At 45.2% G+C, this 19584-nt stretch overlaps 2 protein-coding genes across 2 annotated transcripts; one reads left to right on the top strand and one right to left on the bottom strand.

Moving 5' to 3' along the window:
* Positions 1–34: 34 nt before the first annotated feature.
* mospd1 (motile sperm domain containing 1) lies at positions 35–1921 on the bottom strand. The gene is made up of 5 exons (XM_080502234.1): positions 1726–1921; positions 1570–1645; positions 1229–1461; positions 819–980; positions 35–742 (listed from the first exon to the last, which is right to left on the bottom strand). Exons 1-5 carry the CDS (start codon positions 1880–1882, stop codon positions 711–713), a joined length of 660 nt encoding a protein of 219 aa, XP_080358360.1. The 5' UTR covers positions 1883–1921; the 3' UTR covers positions 35–710.
* A 4366-nt stretch (positions 1922–6287) lies between these two features.
* On the top strand, positions 6288–19285 carry ints6l (integrator complex subunit 6 like). The gene is made up of 18 exons (XM_080501843.1): positions 6288–6413; positions 6533–6610; positions 9636–9785; positions 12281–12370; positions 12822–13005; positions 13092–13220; positions 14051–14214; positions 14549–14701; positions 15022–15154; positions 15545–15639; positions 15731–15841; positions 16844–17059; positions 17147–17273; positions 17372–17514; positions 17605–17833; positions 18157–18555; positions 18633–18726; positions 19086–19285. The coding sequence occupies exons 1-18, from the start codon at positions 6303–6305 to the stop codon at positions 19192–19194; spliced, it is 2715 nt and encodes a 904-aa protein (XP_080357969.1). The 5' UTR covers positions 6288–6302; the 3' UTR covers positions 19195–19285.
* Positions 19286–19584: the final 299 nt, after the last annotated feature.

Here is a 19584-nt window from a genome sequence, read left to right as displayed (position 1 = left end):
AATGAGAATAAAAAGGCAGATCCTAGCGTTTCATGATGCAATACTGCTGTATTGAGTCTTTATTAAAAATCAGACGGTGATATAATAATACAGCAAGCATTCTTTGTCTTCATGAAAAACCCCCCAAAAAAGAAAAAGATCTTTCCTTTGGCGACACGCCGGAGAGTCTCTTGCTGCTGTAAATGAAAACGTGACAGCTCAGTCGGCTAAAGTATCCACACATGCAAAACAACTGCATTTAGTCGTCAGTCTACACTGGAAATGCTTCCAAGAAAACATCAATATAATGACAGTTACAGTGGAATATATTAACAAAGGAGACGGTTTAATGGCTTTATGTACACGCGTCACGCTCCTTCACGCACATTCGCCATGTTCTGTCAGGCGACGGCCGACCGGTAATACAGACGGAAGCCGGTCCAGCCCGGGACGTTTCTTCACAGACTCGGGGGTCAGCCCCACCCACACCGGCTCTCCTCCCTCCCTCTTTCACGCACGTATTAACACAAATGCGTGGATTTGGGGGGGAAAAAGAAAAAAAAAAGTATGCTAAAAATGTGTTTTTTTTTCCCGGAGGATTGAGGTCATTAGATGAAGAGCCTCCGTCCTCGGTCCTCGTCCTAGAAGCAGGGCAGCAGCTTGTAGAGCAACGTCACTCCTTTTAGACCCCCTCTTCTTTCCTTCTCCTCCTCCTCTCGGCTCGCCGCACTTCATGTGCGCAGGATGACCATGGTGAGAAGACCTGGAACACAACACAGAACCACACCGTGAGCTGTGGCTTTCCCGGCCCCCCCTCTTTTTAATCGTCCGTCACTCACCAAGAACGTAAGCGGCTACGAGTTTCTTGTTAACACTTAAGTGGAGGTAGACAGGCACATTAGATTCCTGCTCCCCCAGCGTGGGGAGCATGAGGGCCACCATACACACCAGCCCCAGCAGCACGGTCAGCAGGCTGGGTCCTCCGGCAACCGGGCGGCTCTCTGACGAGCACAAAGCAACGGTTACGACCGAACGAGTGAAGAGGTGAGACTCAAATTTGAAGGGTTTGAATGAGTTTGACCGCGTCGGAGGGATTTGGGTGTGAGCTAAACCTGAGAGGCTGCATCAGTATCAGTATCAGATTCCGAATACTTCTGGTCCTAACTTCAGTCTCCCAGTCAAGAGGAAAAGACGAGCCTGTGGCTCCCCCTGGTGGCCACCGGGGGCGCATCAGTCTCGTGATTCCTACCTGTCTGAAACGCGGTCTGCTCGAAGAACTCGCTGTCGGTGTACTGCTCCCTGAGCCGGCGCTCCTCCTCGGGGGGCCGGGGCCCGGGCGGCTCCTGCGAGGCGGAGGGCCGCAGCGTGGCCGTCACCTCCTTGCGGCCCAGGGCCTTGCGCTGGCTCTGCTCCGACACCTGCAGCCGGAATTTGTCGTAGGCGCCGTAGTGGCATGGCCGCACGTCTCTGTGCCTGATGACTCTGCGAGAGAGACACGGAGCGGCGACACGCGAGCGTCGCTCAACCAGGTGCCGAGGAGAAAAGCAAAACAAAAAAAAACCCAACAATCGTCAAGAGGAATAAACTCACATGTCAACGCAACACTGTGGCTTGACAGCTCCGGTAGCATCCACCACCGTGTACTTGTTTGGCGCCGTGCACAGCACTGGAAACACACAAAACAAAACAATGACCCCATAATAAATAGGGAAAAAAAAAAGTGACGCTTGTCTTCTTCCGACTGACCTTTGAACTTGAGGGCAAACTCATAGGGGTTGTAGAGGGTGAGCACCTGCTTGTGGGACGTCTGCTCGTCGGCGTAGAACACCAGCTCGGTGGGGAACACGAACACGGGAAGGTTTCCTTCCACCAGCTCAGGCTGTCGATGCTGCTGCTGCTGCATTGGCTCCCGCTGAGCACGGCCCCGGCCCCCCGTCCACGATCTGCCTGCCTGCCCCCCCACCACCACCACCACCACCACCACCCCCTGCCGGACCCACGCTCTTCTGGCCACTGCCCGGCTGCAAACACTTCCCACTCTCAGCTCCTCATAGCCATGACACGCCGCTGCTGGAATGACAAACAAGGTATATGTTTACTGCTCTGTTTACTCCTGAGATCAATACACAAGCGGGCACGCACTCTTCCGGTAAATATTTTAAAGATTAAGGCGGCGCTACTCGGCACATTATCACCGCTCCAGTGGTTTTATTCAGGTTTTTTTTTAATAAAGTTATTTCATGTCTTCTATGTGATTCCCTGGTGAAGAATATGGAACCGACCCCCTTTATACCTTTAACTCCAGAGACCTGCCCCCCCCCCCAATAACAACCCCTGGGAAAATAGGAAGGCCCGACTCATGTTCCAGTAGTTTTGTTCATTATTTTAAGTTGGGGATGAAATGGAATAATCCGGAAATGTGCTTCTTGTAATCGAAGATGAATAACAGAATCAGCTTCAGTAACAAAGAAATTCTTTCTCTTTGACCTCACAAACACATTGCAGTTGGCAGTATGAGGACTATTTCAAAGGACAAACCACACAAGGGCTTTTAGGAATGGAAGGGAGGCGACATTTCCACTTTATTCTCCACATTGTATTTCAACTTCATACTTGACTTTTTTTGGGAGAAGTGTATGATTAAAAAAAAAATACTCTTCTGTAACTGCAGGAGAACTTGGACAGAACGAGATGAATTTTTTTTGATTTGTCACATACAAGTATGACCGTTGAAACGCGATTTCACCACACTTTGCACCAAAAAGGTAACAAAGGTAAAATTGCCTTTACGCTCATTTTTGACCGTAATTCTTTGGTTTTCGCAAAAATTCTATACATTCTCATCACATACACTCTGCACTTAAAGGAGTTTAATGGTCAATTCCGGAAGAAATGTCCCCTCTGGGGATTAATACAGTGCTATAGAATAAAATTTAGAAACAAAAAATATATTGTGATACTTTTATACCAGTCCGGTTCACTAAGAAAGAAATTGGGCTGCATGTGGGCCCCGACTTAGAATATATATCTATACCATCAAACTGATGTAGATGTGGTGTGATTTGAATGCCGTTTCCATCTCACTGACATAAACATGCTAAAGATCCTCTTCCTCTTTTGTTTTTCAAAGCAGTTCTTTTGTCTTCTTCACCCCAGCAGCTCGGGGTGAGGGGTGAATGGTATTTTCTATTCAGATGTGTTCCTGGGCTATTTGTTCTTCACTTCCTGGGCTTCTGAAAAACACTCACATCACATGGACGAGAGGAATTGACACTGTGTCGATCAAACCCGTGACACAAGGTGACATATACACACTTTCTTGGAATTTGTGCAAACAGAAGAAGACAACACACTTTCGAGAGCCCTCCATGTGGCCTGTCACGTGCTTCTTCGTATTTACATGGTTCCAGTTTAGCTCGACGACCCTGTGGTGTCGAAATCCCTCATTTGTTTTTTTCTCCCCCTTCTTAAAAGCACGTGGCGTTTCGCTTAAAAACCTCGAGACGTCAACTTTAAATGTAAGTCATTTAATTATGCCACGTGGGGGTGTAATGCACTTTCGCGTTTGGTTTCAGAAACAGTGACTCAGGGGAAAACAACATTTCCCTTTTCAATGTAAACACGCGACCAATTAAACGTGTATCACGTTCATGTCAAACAACGCGGTTATCAAACGTGTATCATATTCAACTGTTAAGACAGACTATCTGTGTTATATGTGTCCTCTTTGGAAACCGTAACGACACATTTATGCTCTGTAACGCTGACGCTGAACAATATCGTGGCTAACATTAGCCGGCTAGAAAACCCATCCAGGTTCGCTGATAGCTACTTAAACGTTATAACATGTAACGCACAATGTTGGTATTTCAGAGAGAGGGGGGGGGGGGAGTCGTCACCTTGTGTTAGTGAGCCGTCGGCACTGTGGGGTCCCAGCTCTGATGCCACCTCTGTTGTTGTTGTTGTTGTTGTTTCAGCTCCTTTTCTCTCTGTGTGGATAATTATACTGCAGACCTGCGGGGCATGCGCGGCGCATGACGTCAGCACGTAACGCTGACGTAAGCACGTAAATATGTTTTCCCCCCAAACCTGTGGACCAACGTGTTTATAATCATTTCATAACACTTCGGGTGGACATCATAGAAATAAACTGTTTTTTGTTTTTGTTTTTTAATCATTTGAACCTCATAAACATGAAAAACAGCTGTGATTCCGAAGTTCTCACACTTCTAAACTGTTATTATTAAATCATATTGACACCATGAAGGACCTCATAGCAGTCAGTGCATGACTTCCATCCATCCATCCATCCATCCATCCTGGATAGGTTTCCAGTCAATCTCAGGGAAAACAGACACACTTTCATTCATACCTTGGGTCACCAATTAAACTCAAACAGATGTTTTGTTTTTCTTTGACTATGGGAGGAAACCCGTGCACACATGGGAAGTACATACAAATTCCACACAGAGAGGCCTAGCCAGTATTTGAACCCATGACCTTCTCGCTGTGAGGTGCGAGTGCTGGAAAAGCTTGTTTTTTTTGGAAAAACAAAAAACAAAAAAAAATAAACCAAACAAAAAAAAAACCCTGCTGTATTCATTCTTTTTTTTTTTTTTGATACATTGCTATGGGAAGAATAGTAAACACAAGAATGCAGCTTTTATTACCATGATACCCAGATAAAGCAATATTGTGGGAGTAGGTTTGATAAAATGTATATGTTAAAGATATAGGATTTCAGGTCTTTCAGCAGAAATCTGGATGCAACAAAATTAATAGAGGACAAAGTTTGTGGGCTTTTGACTGTATGACATCATGTTGTGTGAAATGATATGCACTTAAAGTACATGTACACAATGTAGTCATATCCTTTGGCACTAAAACAAAGAATAAAGAAGATTTATGAACTTTTACCAGTTATTATGGTCTATTTTACTGGTGCAGCTTAGTCAGGATGTGAACTGCATCTGGCCTTTGAACTGAAAATAGTTTGCTACAGCTTTGCTAAACACTGTGAATTTATAACAGACAAGCACAAGATATAGTGTTACATACGCTGACATGTTTTACTGACCTTTTTATCAAAACGACCTTTATTGTCTTTTCACTATGGGAACATGAAAGATAAATGCCAAAAATAGAATAGTGAAAAGTAATGATGTTAAAAAACATATTAAAATAGTAAACACGTCTAGAAACACTGTAAACGTTAGGGTTAGATAAGGTTTAGTTGGAGTTAGGATTATATGTATATTTTTGTCTTTATAAGGATTGTACTTATTACAAATACCATTACATGAACCCATATACAATATGTGTGATGTTTACAACATACTGGAATAATTAACAATCTAATGACAATATATTCAACTTTTAGAAGGATAATAACAATGGGCATGGCTCAGAAATCTTTTTTAATAAAAGAATTCGACAGAAATAACTAAAGTACAACGTAAGTAATAAGAAGCAGTTGTAATGTTTTATTTACCCCATTAAATCACACGACAAGTCCAGAATACCAATAGTTCTGCAACTCTTGATTAAGTTGTAGACTGAGTAACTATATCACTGTCTTACAGCCTAAATGTGTTTGTTTGTGCAGGTCATGCTACTGCACGTGTTGTGTTACAGTAGAAGGTCCTTTTTGAGGCGCCTTGAACGCAACAGAAGAGAGTGAGAGGGGGAGGTGTGTGTGTATGTGTGTGTGTGTGTGTGTGTGTGTGTGTGTGTGTGTGTGTGTGTGTGTGTGTGTGTGTGTGTGTGTGTGTGTGTGTCACAGAGAGAGAGAGAGAGAGAGAGAGAGAGAGGGCGGGATGAGAGGGAATTGTAAAGAAAATTCAGTGCTGTGAAGATAATCTGGGGCCTGGTGTGACCATCAGGAGGTCATGCGGGCCCAGCCAGGACTCCACTCATCTCCGGGACTGTAAAACCACGCTTTTTCCCAACAATCACCCTCTTTACATGCAATACAACTGGAGCGAGTAGGCGGACGCGCCAAGCTTGCGAGCCATGTCGACCTCGTTATACATTTATATATGGAGGGGGCGTGGCCAGAAGAACGGGGCTTGGCCAATAGCGTGGCGGCACAGCGGACTGGGCGTGTCGTTCTGTTAGGAGCAGAAGTTGAACAGCGCGAGCCGAGACAGAGCTCTAGAAAGGCAGATAGAGAGAGGGCAGAGGCAACGGCCCTCTTCTGGAGGGGGGGGGGGCTTATTATAACAAATATATACACACATGTGTGAACTGTTTGGCCGCACGGTAGCTCATATGTGGATAACAGTTATTTTAGAAAAGCATACAGCCGCGGTATTACATTTAAAATGCCTATTTTACTTTTCCTGTTAGACACGTCCGCCTCTATGAATCAGCGCACTTATTTGGGTACGACGTATCTGGACGTTGCTAAAGGCGCGGTTGAGGTCTTTATGAAGGTAACGGATGATTTTACCCCGACTTTTCTCAGCGAGTGTGCACCTTTGGTAAGCTTAGGGTTCCTTGGGCAAGGTCGGTCGAAATTAATATCTGTTGTTTTGATTTGCTTTTTTGACAGCTGCGTGCCCGAGACCCGGCTAGTAGAGGCGACAGGTACATGCTAGTTACATTCGATGATCCGCCGTACGGAGTGAAGGTAATTAGCAACTGATGCCATTTTTACATTTGCAAAGACGAGCCTATTTTTTTCTGTCAGTGAGACTTTATTGTCCTTCTGGTTTGTAGTCAGTGTTGGGCGGCTTCCTGCAGGCTCCCAACAGTCGCAGACCCGGAGCTGCACTGCCTCCTAACATCCAGCGGACATTTTGCTTTTGTGTTGAGAAAAGTCTCGGGCGTTGAGATGGAGGCGGAGAGATTTATTATCAGCCGTGACGTTGCGGTTTTTTCTAACAATGCCACGTCTCGATTGGTCCAGGAGCCCGCCAATCGTCATCAGCCCCGCCTCTTGCATAAACCACGCATTGCCATTGGTCAATGCTGGCTGAAAGTTGATAAGCCCCCTCTCTTCATGAGATTTCTTTTTTTTTTTTAAACATATTTTCATGTGAGTTCGCTGGACGGGAATGATCATTATCTATATCATCATTACTAATGCTATGATCAAAAGGGCCCTGTATAGAAACACTGAAGTGTTTATATATATAAAATATATATATATATATATATATATATATATATATATATATATATATATATATATATATATATATATATATATATATATATATATATATATATATATATATATATATATATATATATATATATATATATATATATATGTATCACAGGCATAGAGGAAGAAAGCACCAGTGTTTCACTGCAATAATTTCACTGTGTTTATGTCAGTAGAGCTGTCCACAGCACCAATCTATTGACTTGGTTTATGGCCTGGCACACATCTCCCTCTGAACATCTCATGCCTAATAAACAAGATTCCTAAGTGCCCACATGGACTCCTTCAACCTCAGAGCTCCCTCACATTTAGATGTACATCACAAGTCTCCCCAGGCATCAGAATCCCACCACCCCCCCAAAAAAAACAACTTTTAATTAATCCCTGCAGGGAAGCTGATCAACTCTGTCTCCAAACAACACTCACCACTGTTGCTTGGTTCATCTCGGTGCATCAAGACGCATGAACTGCAGCTTACATTCTTTATTATTATAGTCTGTATTTTTTTGGTTTGAATGTGCTACGGCCCAGTAATAAAACACTGGAATGTAATGTAGACACATTTCAAAGCACAGTCAAGGCTTGTAGGCGTATAGAGTTATGTGTTCTCAAAAATGTATTGTTCCACAAATATTACTTTATGATATTGCTATTGCGGTATAGAAAACAGTTTTCATTTCCATGCAGAAAAATTGAAGATGCACTTTTAGATATGGCACTGGCTACATAGACAATGGGAATGATCTCAATCAGAGCTTGTAGAAAGATGAGCCCCCACCCATGAAACCACATGGCACAACCCCCACCACCCCCCCTACCCCCTCTAGTTCTCTCACTGTGCAGGCTTTGTCTCACACCAGGTCATCATTTTAGTCATTTTGGTCAAATGAAGGACTTCCTGATGTTTTTCCACATTATAAAAAAAAAAAAAGAAGATTTGCAGTAGTCACATGTGCAAAGCTTGTTTGGGAGCATTTGGCCATTCAGAGGCCCGGAGGGTGGGGGTCACCGTGGTGGCTGTGACTTTCTCCACCTAAATCTCTTTCCGGTTCACGATTCAAACCAGCAACTTCTCTGCTCTCAATTTTGAACCTTTGAGCTGCGAGTGCCTCACAACACTATAAATACATTCTTGTTCACGTCTGTTGGAATCCAAACTCAATCCACCTTTTCTCGTGCAATTTAGATGGTTTCATTGTAAAAGCGAGTCTTTATATATAGTCTGTGCTTTTACAGCGGTGCTCATTTTACAGATTAAGATGCTCCCTATTTACCGCCGTGATCGAGGCGGAGCTGAAAACGTGATTTTAATCGTAAATATCAAGTACACCACCTCACATAAAGTCATCCAGGTGCTGCTGTTAGCCTGGAGAGCTTTCCCTCGGTTGTAAAGTCTGTCCTCCTGCTCTTCCTCTCTTTGTCTTGGCTGCCGTTTGTCTTTGTTGTTTCTGGCTGCTGTGTGCATGTGAGGATTATGATGAAAGGACAAGGTTATACTGAATGAGGCTCCTCTGATTGCATAGTTACAAACGCAATAAATTGTTGATGTGGAGGGAGAGAAAGACAGGGAGAGAGAGAGAGGGAGAGAGAGAGAAGAGGCTGGGGCCAGAAGAAAACAGAAATATTCTGTATGCTGAATTATTGAGTGCAAAGCTGAGCCTTACATTTCTGCTGGCCTCCGCCAGGGTTTATGTCTGGGTTAGTTTGCTTTCACCCGAGTGAGTGCTCCAGCAGCTCGCTCTCATACATGATCAATCGGATAGTTTTTCTAATGCTACTCATGCAACTCCATGCTTTCCTAGAGATCCCCCCCCCTAAAAAAAAAAAAAATTACGACTTTGGAGTGATATCCCACGATAATCCACAGCTCAACCCACTGGCCTGATTCAGAGCTGTTGACGGCTGGTGGCTCATGCGTGTATTTTCCCCCTCTGTTGCCATACGTCTTTTCGCCTCCTCTCTCCAAAGCAAAGCTTGCGGGGCCATCCTTAGATTAAGCCCGGAAGCTGCAGCGGGAAAGTACTCGACCCCGGTGGAGAGAAGTCAGAGGGCAGTCACACACTCGACATCCCCTCCTCTTCTCTCTGTCACAGGACGGAGTGGTTTAAAAAAAAAAAAAAAATTGTATTCTCTCAAGCAGACTCAACATGAAGCCCTGACGTTGGCCTGCATCGCATCTATATTATCTTCTCTTTCCAGAGCTTGACCTGATCTAATTTTATGGGCTACCATTATGTCATGCCAGCGCAGACTCACTGGGTCAGCCCCGGCTCATCTTCACCAAAGTGACAGTCATCTGCTTGAATTAATCACTTTGTGCTTGCCGGGCAAACAAAACCGGCCCCGTTCTCTCTTAGTAATGACACAGTGTGTGTATCTGTGGGTGTGTGTGTGTGTCTATTTTGGATCGTGGCCATTTGCTGCGCTCTGTGACTTCAGGCCTCCTCTGCAGCTCGGTGAAGTCAACACTATTTCACTATTTCAGGCGGGCTGGAAGGAGAACCACGCCACCTTCATGTGCGAGCTGAAGAACCTGCAGGCCTCCGGTCTGACCACGTTGGGGCACGCTCTCCGGACCGCCTTCGACCTGCTGAACCTCAACCGTCTCGTTTCTGGGATCGACAATTACGGACAGGTATGCCGCGTGCCTCTGTGTGCTGTGTTTGAAAGAGGAGAGCCACTTAGTGGCAAAGTAACACCAAAAACAAAAGTCTATTTATCGCTAATTTAAGGAGTAAAAGGTAACTTATGGATGTTAACAGTAAACTACATACAATTTAAATCCATATAATAGCGTGTGTGGAAGTAATGAATTACAAATACATTGCTGGAATTAAGTGGTATTTTTGAGTATTATTTCAAGTTTTTCTTATTCGCATCTTTCTTATCTCTGTAATGACTACAGGTACAGAAAACATCACTATTTTGATAACAACACATTTTGGCAGCACCTTAGCACCATATAGGATGAAACGACAGGAATATGAATGCTTTTAGAAGACTAAGTTAACTTTATGTTGCGTAATGTTGGTCCATGCAACAAAAACTTTAATGTGATAATGATCAATAGTGTCATTATTTTGGCCATTTAAAGTGTAAAAAAAAAATCCCAAAATGTTGTCGTTTTGTCCATTTTAAATATAGTTTAAATCCAATAATGTCATAATCTGCCAATAGTGTAATAGGATAGTTGACCCATTATCATAATAATATTTTGTCAACAATGTAATGAGTTGTTCCATGAAAGAGTAGCATTTTTTACAAATATAATAACTACAGCCAATATTTGAATAAATAAAACTGCCGGTTTTGTGCAGTTTTAATATCAAAATAGGTATAGTGGCTGGGATATTTGTCATACCTTATCTTTTAGCATACATATGGTCTCATTTTCAGTGGTAAAAAAGTATTTTACTATTTTATTACCTTACTGGCAGTTATTACATTATTTGTTGCTTCAGTTTTACACCTTCCAAAGGATCTACTCAACGTAAAGGACATCCATTGGTGTTTATTTACACGGACTTCCATGAGTCTTATACACTCACATTGTCCACTCCAAGCAGTTTACAGCTCACATTAGTCATATGCAGGCTCAGCACAGACCTGAATGTAGGAAACATCCCACTATGAACACCAAAGCATGACCTCAAGTGTAAATGTTCAATTTGAAAATAATTAGATGTCATTTTATGTGCTTTGTCTAAGAAATGTGAGCTGAAAGTAGATATTTTTATAGGGGTCAACTGATACGAACGTCTATTTTTTTTTGCTTAACAATACACTTACTTGAAATTGAATGTGATTTAAGCAATGTGCAGTAGTGGGAGATGTACATGAATAAAAAAATGTCAGTACCTTTTCCACCTGAGACAAAAGTAATGTTATTTTAAAATGAATATTTTAGCAAAAACTGGAGCAGGGATTATCTTTTGTTTGGCTGCTGTGTACAGAATTTTTCTTTTTTCTTTTCTATTTCTATTACTGGATTGTTAGCACAGAATCAGGCCAATTGTCATCTTTCTTTGCCAGTTTGTTCGTCTAATCATGAAGTGTTGTGGTGAGAAAAAAAATAACAAGCCCATTAAAAAAAAAAGAAGATTAAACTCAGATGAAAACACTAAAAGCATAAAACGTTGTGGCGGTCCTTCGGCAGACACCTGCACGCTGCAAACAACGCACAGAAAAGTGCAACAATGAAGAATGAGTGCACAACACTGTGTTTTTATTTTGCACTGTGGTGCAGAGGAAGCTTTTGATGGAGCTCGTATTGCTGATAGTTTAGGAGAAGAAGCATTGGCAGGGTGCAGAAGATGGTCATAATCCATGTTTTCAGGGCTTACACTGTGAAAAATGCCAGGAATGGTAAAGAGACTGAACAAAGACCCTTGCTGACTGGAGCCACTGTGTCAGAATAAAGTTACTCTTCCTCCATAATGAAAAACCGACTGAACAGTCTCTCCCTGGATGAACAGAGAATTTGAAGGGTTTGGCCTCACAAATGTTGCTATTGGCACGTCTTCTCCCCTTTATGAGCGGAATATTGACTTTTGACTGCAGCTTAATCCTCTCCACCTTGTCTCAGTTAACACGTGTGCACATCTCCTTCCTAAAGCCCCGGCCTGGAGGCAGAGATGGATTACCGCGCCTCAGAATGTGACATAGGTTGTGTGCGAATCTACTTCGGCATTCTCTGAGTGTTTGCATCAAAACAAGGCCGACCTGTGCAGCGCAGGGACTGAGGCCTGTCTGGAAGCGGGCCCCACACACCGGCACCCTGCAGCGACCTGCAGTGCATTCTGACACAAAGCGAAGATTATCAGCTTTATATTAGGCCCCGTCAGAGGTGCGGTGGTAATGCCATACCAACTGCGTTGGAAGTAGATCTCTGTGTAAACGTTTGACCAGCGTTTTGTCATTCACTCCCAGCATGAGAGACCAATTACATTTTGTGTTGTCGAAGATGGGGAATTTTTTTTTTTTTTTTGTGGTGTGTGTGTGTGTGGGCACAGAGCCCAGAACTGTGTTTTGGAAAGTAAAGAAAGGAGAGCAGACCAGGGAGAATAGATGGTCTCAGTGTGTTTGCCTTAACTTGGATTTAATTGCCGAATGTTAATGTTCCTCTCTCAGGGCCGCAACCCGTTCTTCCTGGAGCCGTCCGTGATCATCACCATCACTGATGGGAACAAGCTCACACACAGCTCGGGGGTGCCGGATGAGGTGAGAGCACAAACAAATGAAACGGAGCCGCGACACCGCCTCGACAACAATGCGGCCGCTTCCTTGGAAAATATATCATCTGTTTGGACTTTTTCAGGAATGTTTAGTTCTGACAAATTGTATTAATCCCTCCTGGGAAATTTCTTCCAAGTTAATTCAAACAATCCCCACAAGCAGATTCGACACCCGTTCATCTATCTTCTATACCACTTTATGCATCACAGGACGCTGGAGACACTCCCTGTTTGTATATTTGTATAGGCTGGACACACACACACACACACACACACACACACACACACACACACACACACACACACCCCGGTCAGGCAGACACAGATACACAATGAAAAAAAACCCTGTTGGATTGATGTGTGGATATAATGTAATCGAAGATAAATGAAATATCAGTCAGACACACAGTGACGTTAAGCTCCTGTTTGCCGTGTAGCTGCACCTGCCGCTCAACTCCCCCCTGGCCGGCAGCGAGCTGACCAAAGAGCCTTTCCGCTGGGACCAGCGTCTGTTCGCCCTGGTGCTGCGGCTGCCGGGCGCGGCCACGCCGGACACCGAGCAGCTCGGCAGCGTCCCCACGGACGAGTCTGCCATTACCCAGATGTGTGAAGTCACCGGAGGTTCGCCATTTCCTTCTACTTTTGTCTTTGTTGTGTTTAGCTCGATAATTCATTCCTGCCCCCCCCCTTCCCCCCCTCGTCTCCAGGGCGCTCGTACTGCGTGCGAACGCAGAGGATGTTGAACCAGTGTCTGGAGTCTCTGGTCCAGAAAGTGCAAAGCGGGGTGGTCATTAATTTTGAGAAGACCGGGCCAGACCCGCCTCTCGTCGGTGAAGGTGAGCGTTTGGCTCAAGTCTTTTTTTTTTTTTTTTTTGTGAACACAACAAGCAGCAACAGCGGCGAGCTGAAATCCTGTCCGCTCTTAGATTAGTACCCATAAGGTTGTTTGAACTCTCAGCGATACCCGGCCGGGCGCATTAAATATGAATCGAATGGCCGACGCAGACCGAAAGAAATACATTTTATTACTTTCCAAGCACATTATCTCAGCACATTTCATCGCGCTAGCTGGTAGCAGGTAAAGAGCTGAAGATAATCTTTGAATTTACGACCTCTGCGGTGCAGTTTTCCACTGAAACGAGAAGTGCAATAATGCGAGCCTACGATAAACTCGGTTGTTAAGACACAGCCACAGTCATTTATTTGTCACTTCCTTTTGGATACCTCAGCGCTGTGAGCATTTGAGAGGAACAAGAGAACTAAATTAAAGTAGTCGTCGGAAACCAATTGGAAATAAAAGATGAAAAGCCTCAGTCTCAGCTCTGGTGCATTCACAGCAACGTTTAATAGTGCGCTTGGTCCCTGTGAAATAAACAAAGGGATAAATGAAAATGATAAAAATGGGAAACAATGAAATCCTTCCCACGTACAACCCAGAAGTGCCACATGACTGTCGGTTACAGTCACACACACACACACACACACACACACACTTTCACAGACCAACGGAGTGATCTTTTCTTGTGACGAGACGGCACAGTAAATTCCATTTCCTCTACATTTTAAAATGTATAAACTGAATGTTCGGCCCCTCAAAAAGGTCGAAATCTATTTGTAGTAAATATTGGGGGAAAGTCTTGCTTGATTCATTTTGCCTCCGTTACAGATAACCCAGTCGAGTCGAGTCGTTCCGTGTCGTCCTTCAGTCCTCAGCCGTGGCACAGCTGCCACAAACTCATCTACGTGCGACCAAACCCAAAGACCGGGGTGCCGGTGGGCCACTGGCCCATTCCAGAGTCTTTCTGGCCGGACCAGAACTCTCCCACCCTGGTGAGTGAAGACATATATCGTCTGTCAGGTTTCTTCACTCTTTTGCTCGAGTAATGGCCTCTTCATCACGTCGCCCGTGTCGCCTGCTCTGCCGCTCTGGAGCCCATCGTTCTTCACTTTGTTTCTCCTTCATTGACAGTCCTCTTTTTTCTTTCTTTCCCCTCCCTGACACCTTGTCTCGCAGCCAGAATGATCAAATGTTAAACTCTTGCCAACTCAGTCTGCCATCCTTATTGCCTTGGAAGTCGTTACTCTGCGTTATATATATATTGCCGCCGCTCGAGCGCCACAGACAGTTTGTAAACAGTCTCCTCCCCCCGTGTGCCACCTGCAGCCGCCTCGCTCGGCGCACCCCGTGGTGCGCTTCTCCTGCGTGGACTGTGAGCCCATGGTGATCGACAAGCTCCCCTTTGACAAGTACGAACTGGAGCCGTCTCCACTCACCCAGTACATTCTGGAGAGGAAGTCTCCACACATGTGCTGGCAGGTAGGCTAGACCCTCTGTCCTCTCTCTCACACACACACACACACACACACACACACACACACACACACACACACACACACACACACACACACACACACACACACACACACACACACACGGCCTTTGATGTCTTGTTTTACGCTCACTGGTGCTGCCTCAGGCATATTTCTGAAGCCCAGCTATAATAAGGTTACTGGTTTAATTTATAAAATCCAACCCTTTTGTTACTTAAGGTTTTTTTTTTTGTAGTTTTTTTTTTTTTTTTTAAAGCTCATCCAACAATCGTCATTTGACTGTGTACGTCTCCCTCTTGTCCTCAGGTGTTTGTGAACAACAGCGGGAAGCAGAATGACCTGGGGCAGCCGTTTGGCTACCTCAAAGCCAGCACCACTCTGACCTGCGTTAATCTGTTTGTCATGCCTTATAACTTCCCGGTCCTCCTCCCGCTCCTCGGTGAGACACGTTCCTCTATATACTTGTGTACAATGTGGCCTCCCAATTCTGGGTCAGTGGCTTATATTAGATTTAAAGACGTTCCTTTTTTGAGCCATTTTTTCCCCCAACCGCTTTAGCTGTATGGAATCTCAAAGCTCAAGTTTATAACAGAGTAACTTAATTTTTTAAAAAAAGGAATTTTTGTTACATTTATGTGCAGTGAATATATAATTGGGAATCGATGCACGCTAAGGATGTTGTGAAACTCTGCACATTTCTGTTGCAGACTAACTGCTGCTCAATACTGATGTGTACTTAGCAGCTTTCCCTGCAGCAGCAGGTGGAGCCGAAGCTGATCACTCATCCAGAATGCTAAATCTTTTCTCTTTTTTTTTCTTCCCCCCTCAGATGATTTATTCAAAGTGCACAAACTGAAACCAAACCTAAAGTGGCGACAGGCCTTTGAGATGTACCTAAAGACGATGCCGCCGTACTTCCTCCTGGTAAACTAATGCCACATCACTAATTCAGCATTTTTTTAATACATTAGTGTTCATAAACGTCTCACTGTGTCTGTTCTCTTCTTTTTTTAAGCCTTTAAAGAAGGCAATGAGGATGATGGGAGCTCCTAACCTGATAGCAGACACCATGGACTGTGGCCTGAGTTACAGTGTCATTTCATACCTGAAGAAGCTCAGCCAGCAGGTAAAAGCTGCTTTGTACTCAGAGTCCATGTGCGACTAATGTGGGTGTAATGTAGGGGGGGGGGGGGGATGTGTCAGCTCGGAATACACCGGTTGAATTTTCATCAGGCCTCAGCGGTGAATAACAGGTTTTTAAATGGAATGTGACTTGAGGAGACTGAGGAGTGTCGTTGATTCTGATGCTCGTGAAGGTTTTACTGGATCTGCACAAATATTGAGATTAACCCCAACTCACGTTTGTGTGAGTCGACAGGACAAATATTGTGACGAGTACTGAAATGAGCAACGTGCCACTTTGCAACTAAAAAAACCCCCCTGAAAACTACCAGATCTTTGAAGCTTTTCTCACCTTAGACTGGAAGAAGAGACTATCCTCTTGTGGGTTTTTGTTAAAGGGCGTGACATCACTTTAAACTGTCCAACATAATGAATTGGAAGCAACATTATCGTCAATTGTCATTCTCGAGAAAACCCTTGAATGTTTCAGGTGGATTTGCTGCTGGTGTGCAATGCTCCATGTCAGCAGGGTAAATGCAGTAGTTTGCGCCGTGTGCTCTCTAAACCTGCACAAAGTCAGATTTAGTTACTAGAGAAATTCCTTTTCACTCTGTCGTTACCCATCTTTAAAAAAAAAAAACCATAAAGATAAAAGGGAACCATTCTATTTATTTGTGCAGTTTGAGTTATTCTTGCCTATTTAGACATGGATAAACCTTTTACACACTGATCTCTGCACAGCCACATGCAGAATTCGTATTTCGGAATTATCACATGCTTTCCAGACTTGTGACTGCGGCTCCACAAAGGAAATGATAAAAATCTGCTGACAGCTTTTGGAGGAGAAACAAAATGTTGTTTATCTAATAGGGTGATAGGTGCAAGTATTGCCTCAGGGCTTTCATGGTTAAGCCAGAGCACGCCACGGAAAAGGAGATCTTTTCAATGTAATCATCTGACCAGATTAAAATGTCTTTTCTATTTCTTTTTTGGGGGGGGATTTCAGGCTAAAATCGAGTCTGATCGTCTAATTGTGTCGGTCGGGAAAAAGGCGCCGCAAGAAACCGGCATAAAGGTGAAGAACCACTCCAGCTCTCTCTCTCTGGCCCACCGGCGAGACTTCAAGCAGCTGCTGCAGGGAATCACCGGGGAGGGCCCGCTTCGCCTGGCGGACATCAACTTCAAAGAGTTTGCTGGTTTTCAGATCGCCCTGCTCAACAAGGTAGATTTGACGTATTTTCATCTGTCGGAGGAGGGGGCAGACAATTTACTGGGTTTCCTCTTTGTAAACATACAAATGTCTTCACAGGACGTCAAACCTCAAGCTTACCGAAACGCGTACGACATCCCAAGAAGGAACCTCCTGGATCAGCTCACCCGCATGCGCTCCAATCTGCTGCGCACGTCGCTGAAATTAATTCGAGGACAAGATGAAGGTATATTACAGTAACAACCATGCTGCTTTGTTTTTTTTGTGAATATACGCAGAATACGAACAAATCCAGTCTCTTAATGTTTCCCGGGGGTTTGTTAGACTACCTGCACAGTATTCCAGTGGCACAGATGGGAAACTACCAGGAGTACCTCAAAATGATGCCGTCTCCCCTGAGGGAGATTGACCCCGATCAACCCAAGCGGCTGCACACCTTTGGGAATCCGTTCAAGCAGGATAAGAAGGTAGAATATATATCAAGTCAGAGTACTATATTTGAACCACAACGGCGTCTTTATTTTCTCACGTCTTCACTCCTGAAACGCTGCCAACAGGGGATGATGATCGACGAAGCGGACGAGTTTGTCGCCGGCCCTCAAAACAAGAAGAGGGGACTTTCCGGCGACTCCAACTCAGGCGTGACCCTGAAGAGGAGGCGGAGCATGTCGCCGCTACTGCGGCGACCGCAGACTCCTCCTGGGAACACCAATCACGTCGCGGCGGGAAAGAGTCCAGCGGGGGTTCAGGCGCAGCAGAACCTCAAAACCATCCCACAGCACAAAGGTATGAATGATGAGATCGGCACCTGGTGCAGAACAAACTAGCAGATTAGAAGGACTTGACTTGCAAACTAGTTCACTCTGATTGAAGTTAGATTGACGAGTGAAGGCAAACTACTTGAGTTTTTAGATGGTAAAAATCCAACCTGCACTGTTATGCTATGCTATGCTATGCTATGCTATGCTATGCTATGCTATGCTATGCTATGTCTCAGAATGAACTTTTCAACAGCTGTTCAACATACTCTCTGTTGACATAAAACAAAGGGTGTAAACAGTAAATGTCAAAAGTCAAAGTGTAACATTTTGTCGTTGTTCCTCGACCAGAAGTGGACGGCAACACGGTGGTGATGGCTGAGAGCAACGGAGACTCGGGTCTCGGGCTGGACCCCGCGGAGTTGTGGCCGGCGGACATGGACACAGAGGCAGGGAGCCCGTCCGCCCCGGACTCAGAGGAAAAAGCGGCGGCGGCGGCGGTTCAGGTAGAGGACGTCGTCGTGACGGAGGAGCAGCAGGAGCCGGCGGAGGAGCGGCCAGTGGAGGACGAGCTGGACGAGCAGCCTCCGGAGGAGAAGCACAACTGCGACGGGCTGAGTCCGCAGAGCCTGGCGGACAGCGCCGAAGCGGAGCCCGCCGAGCTGGAGACCCTCTTCATCGCCCCACTGGACGGGAACCAGGCGGAGCTGCGGACGCGGGTCATCAAGGAGGTCCGCAAGCCTGGACGAAGTGAGTACGGGCCCGGCTCACGCCGCCCAGGATGTCGCGTCGGTCATCTCTTTACCTCTCAATGTGCTCCTCCTCAGACTATGACGCCATCCTCCGACTACTACAGCAGGTGAAAGGATCGGCGAACGTGCAGATCTACTTCATCCAACACGCCATCAAAGAGGCTGTCAGGTAAGAAACATGGAGTCACTTTAACGTGCAGTTTAGCAGCGTGTCGCTGCAGTCGCGTGTTTTATAGATTGTCCTCAAAGTCTTGTCTTCTTGAAGCCATGATTCTTGACTCGTCGTCCCTCTTGTTCTTGGCTGATCCTGACCACAACATGCTGACAGTTTTCAGACCGTCAGACAAAAATTGGGACATTTTTCCAGGAGCTAGGACCAATATCATGTAGATTGATCAATATGGCTACAGCGGCGACGTCAGCGTGTCTTCTCCGGACAGTCCTCGTTTTGTGTAGGGAAAGTTTTGCTCCTGCTTCTCGATTGCGATCGCCGCTTCACCCCCGCTCCCCTCTGTGTGAACGTGACAGGTTTAAGAAGCGGGTTCTGATCCAGCAGCTGGAGCTCGCGCTGAGCGAGCTGGAAGAGAAGCGGGCCATCGCGTCCTCTCTGCTCCCCAACGACCACGACAGGTCGTGATGAAGACACCTTTTTGGCAGCGTCACCGTGAAAAGGAAGAAAGGCACTTCTCTGCTCCAAGACCAGCTGTGGTCCGTCTGCTGCTGAGGACACGGGACAGACCCCCCCCCCCCCCGAGGATGAGTAACCTTTAAAAACAATCCTCTTCATGTTGACAAATGCCTTAAACTTCCATATGGCTTTTGTCTATATGGACACACACAAACACACACACACACTCCATTAGACGGACTATAAGCTGGCAGATCCTCAGTTGAGAGGAACGAGTGACGGACCGATTTCTGCTTTACCGACAGACCTTTGTTCAGCTGGTCTGAAAAGTGTTTGTACCCCGCAAAGTTTTTACCAGGACTCTTTAATATTTTGAACTGATGGCTTCTGGACGCTTCT

Source organism: Blennius ocellaris (assembly GCF_963422515.1).
Source record: "Blennius ocellaris genome assembly, chromosome: 9".
In the NCBI taxonomy this organism is placed as follows: domain Eukaryota; kingdom Metazoa; phylum Chordata; class Actinopteri; order Blenniiformes; family Blenniidae; genus Blennius; species Blennius ocellaris.
Note: the sequence above shows the minus strand (reverse complement) of the source record. Positions and strands in the feature narration are given on the sequence as shown.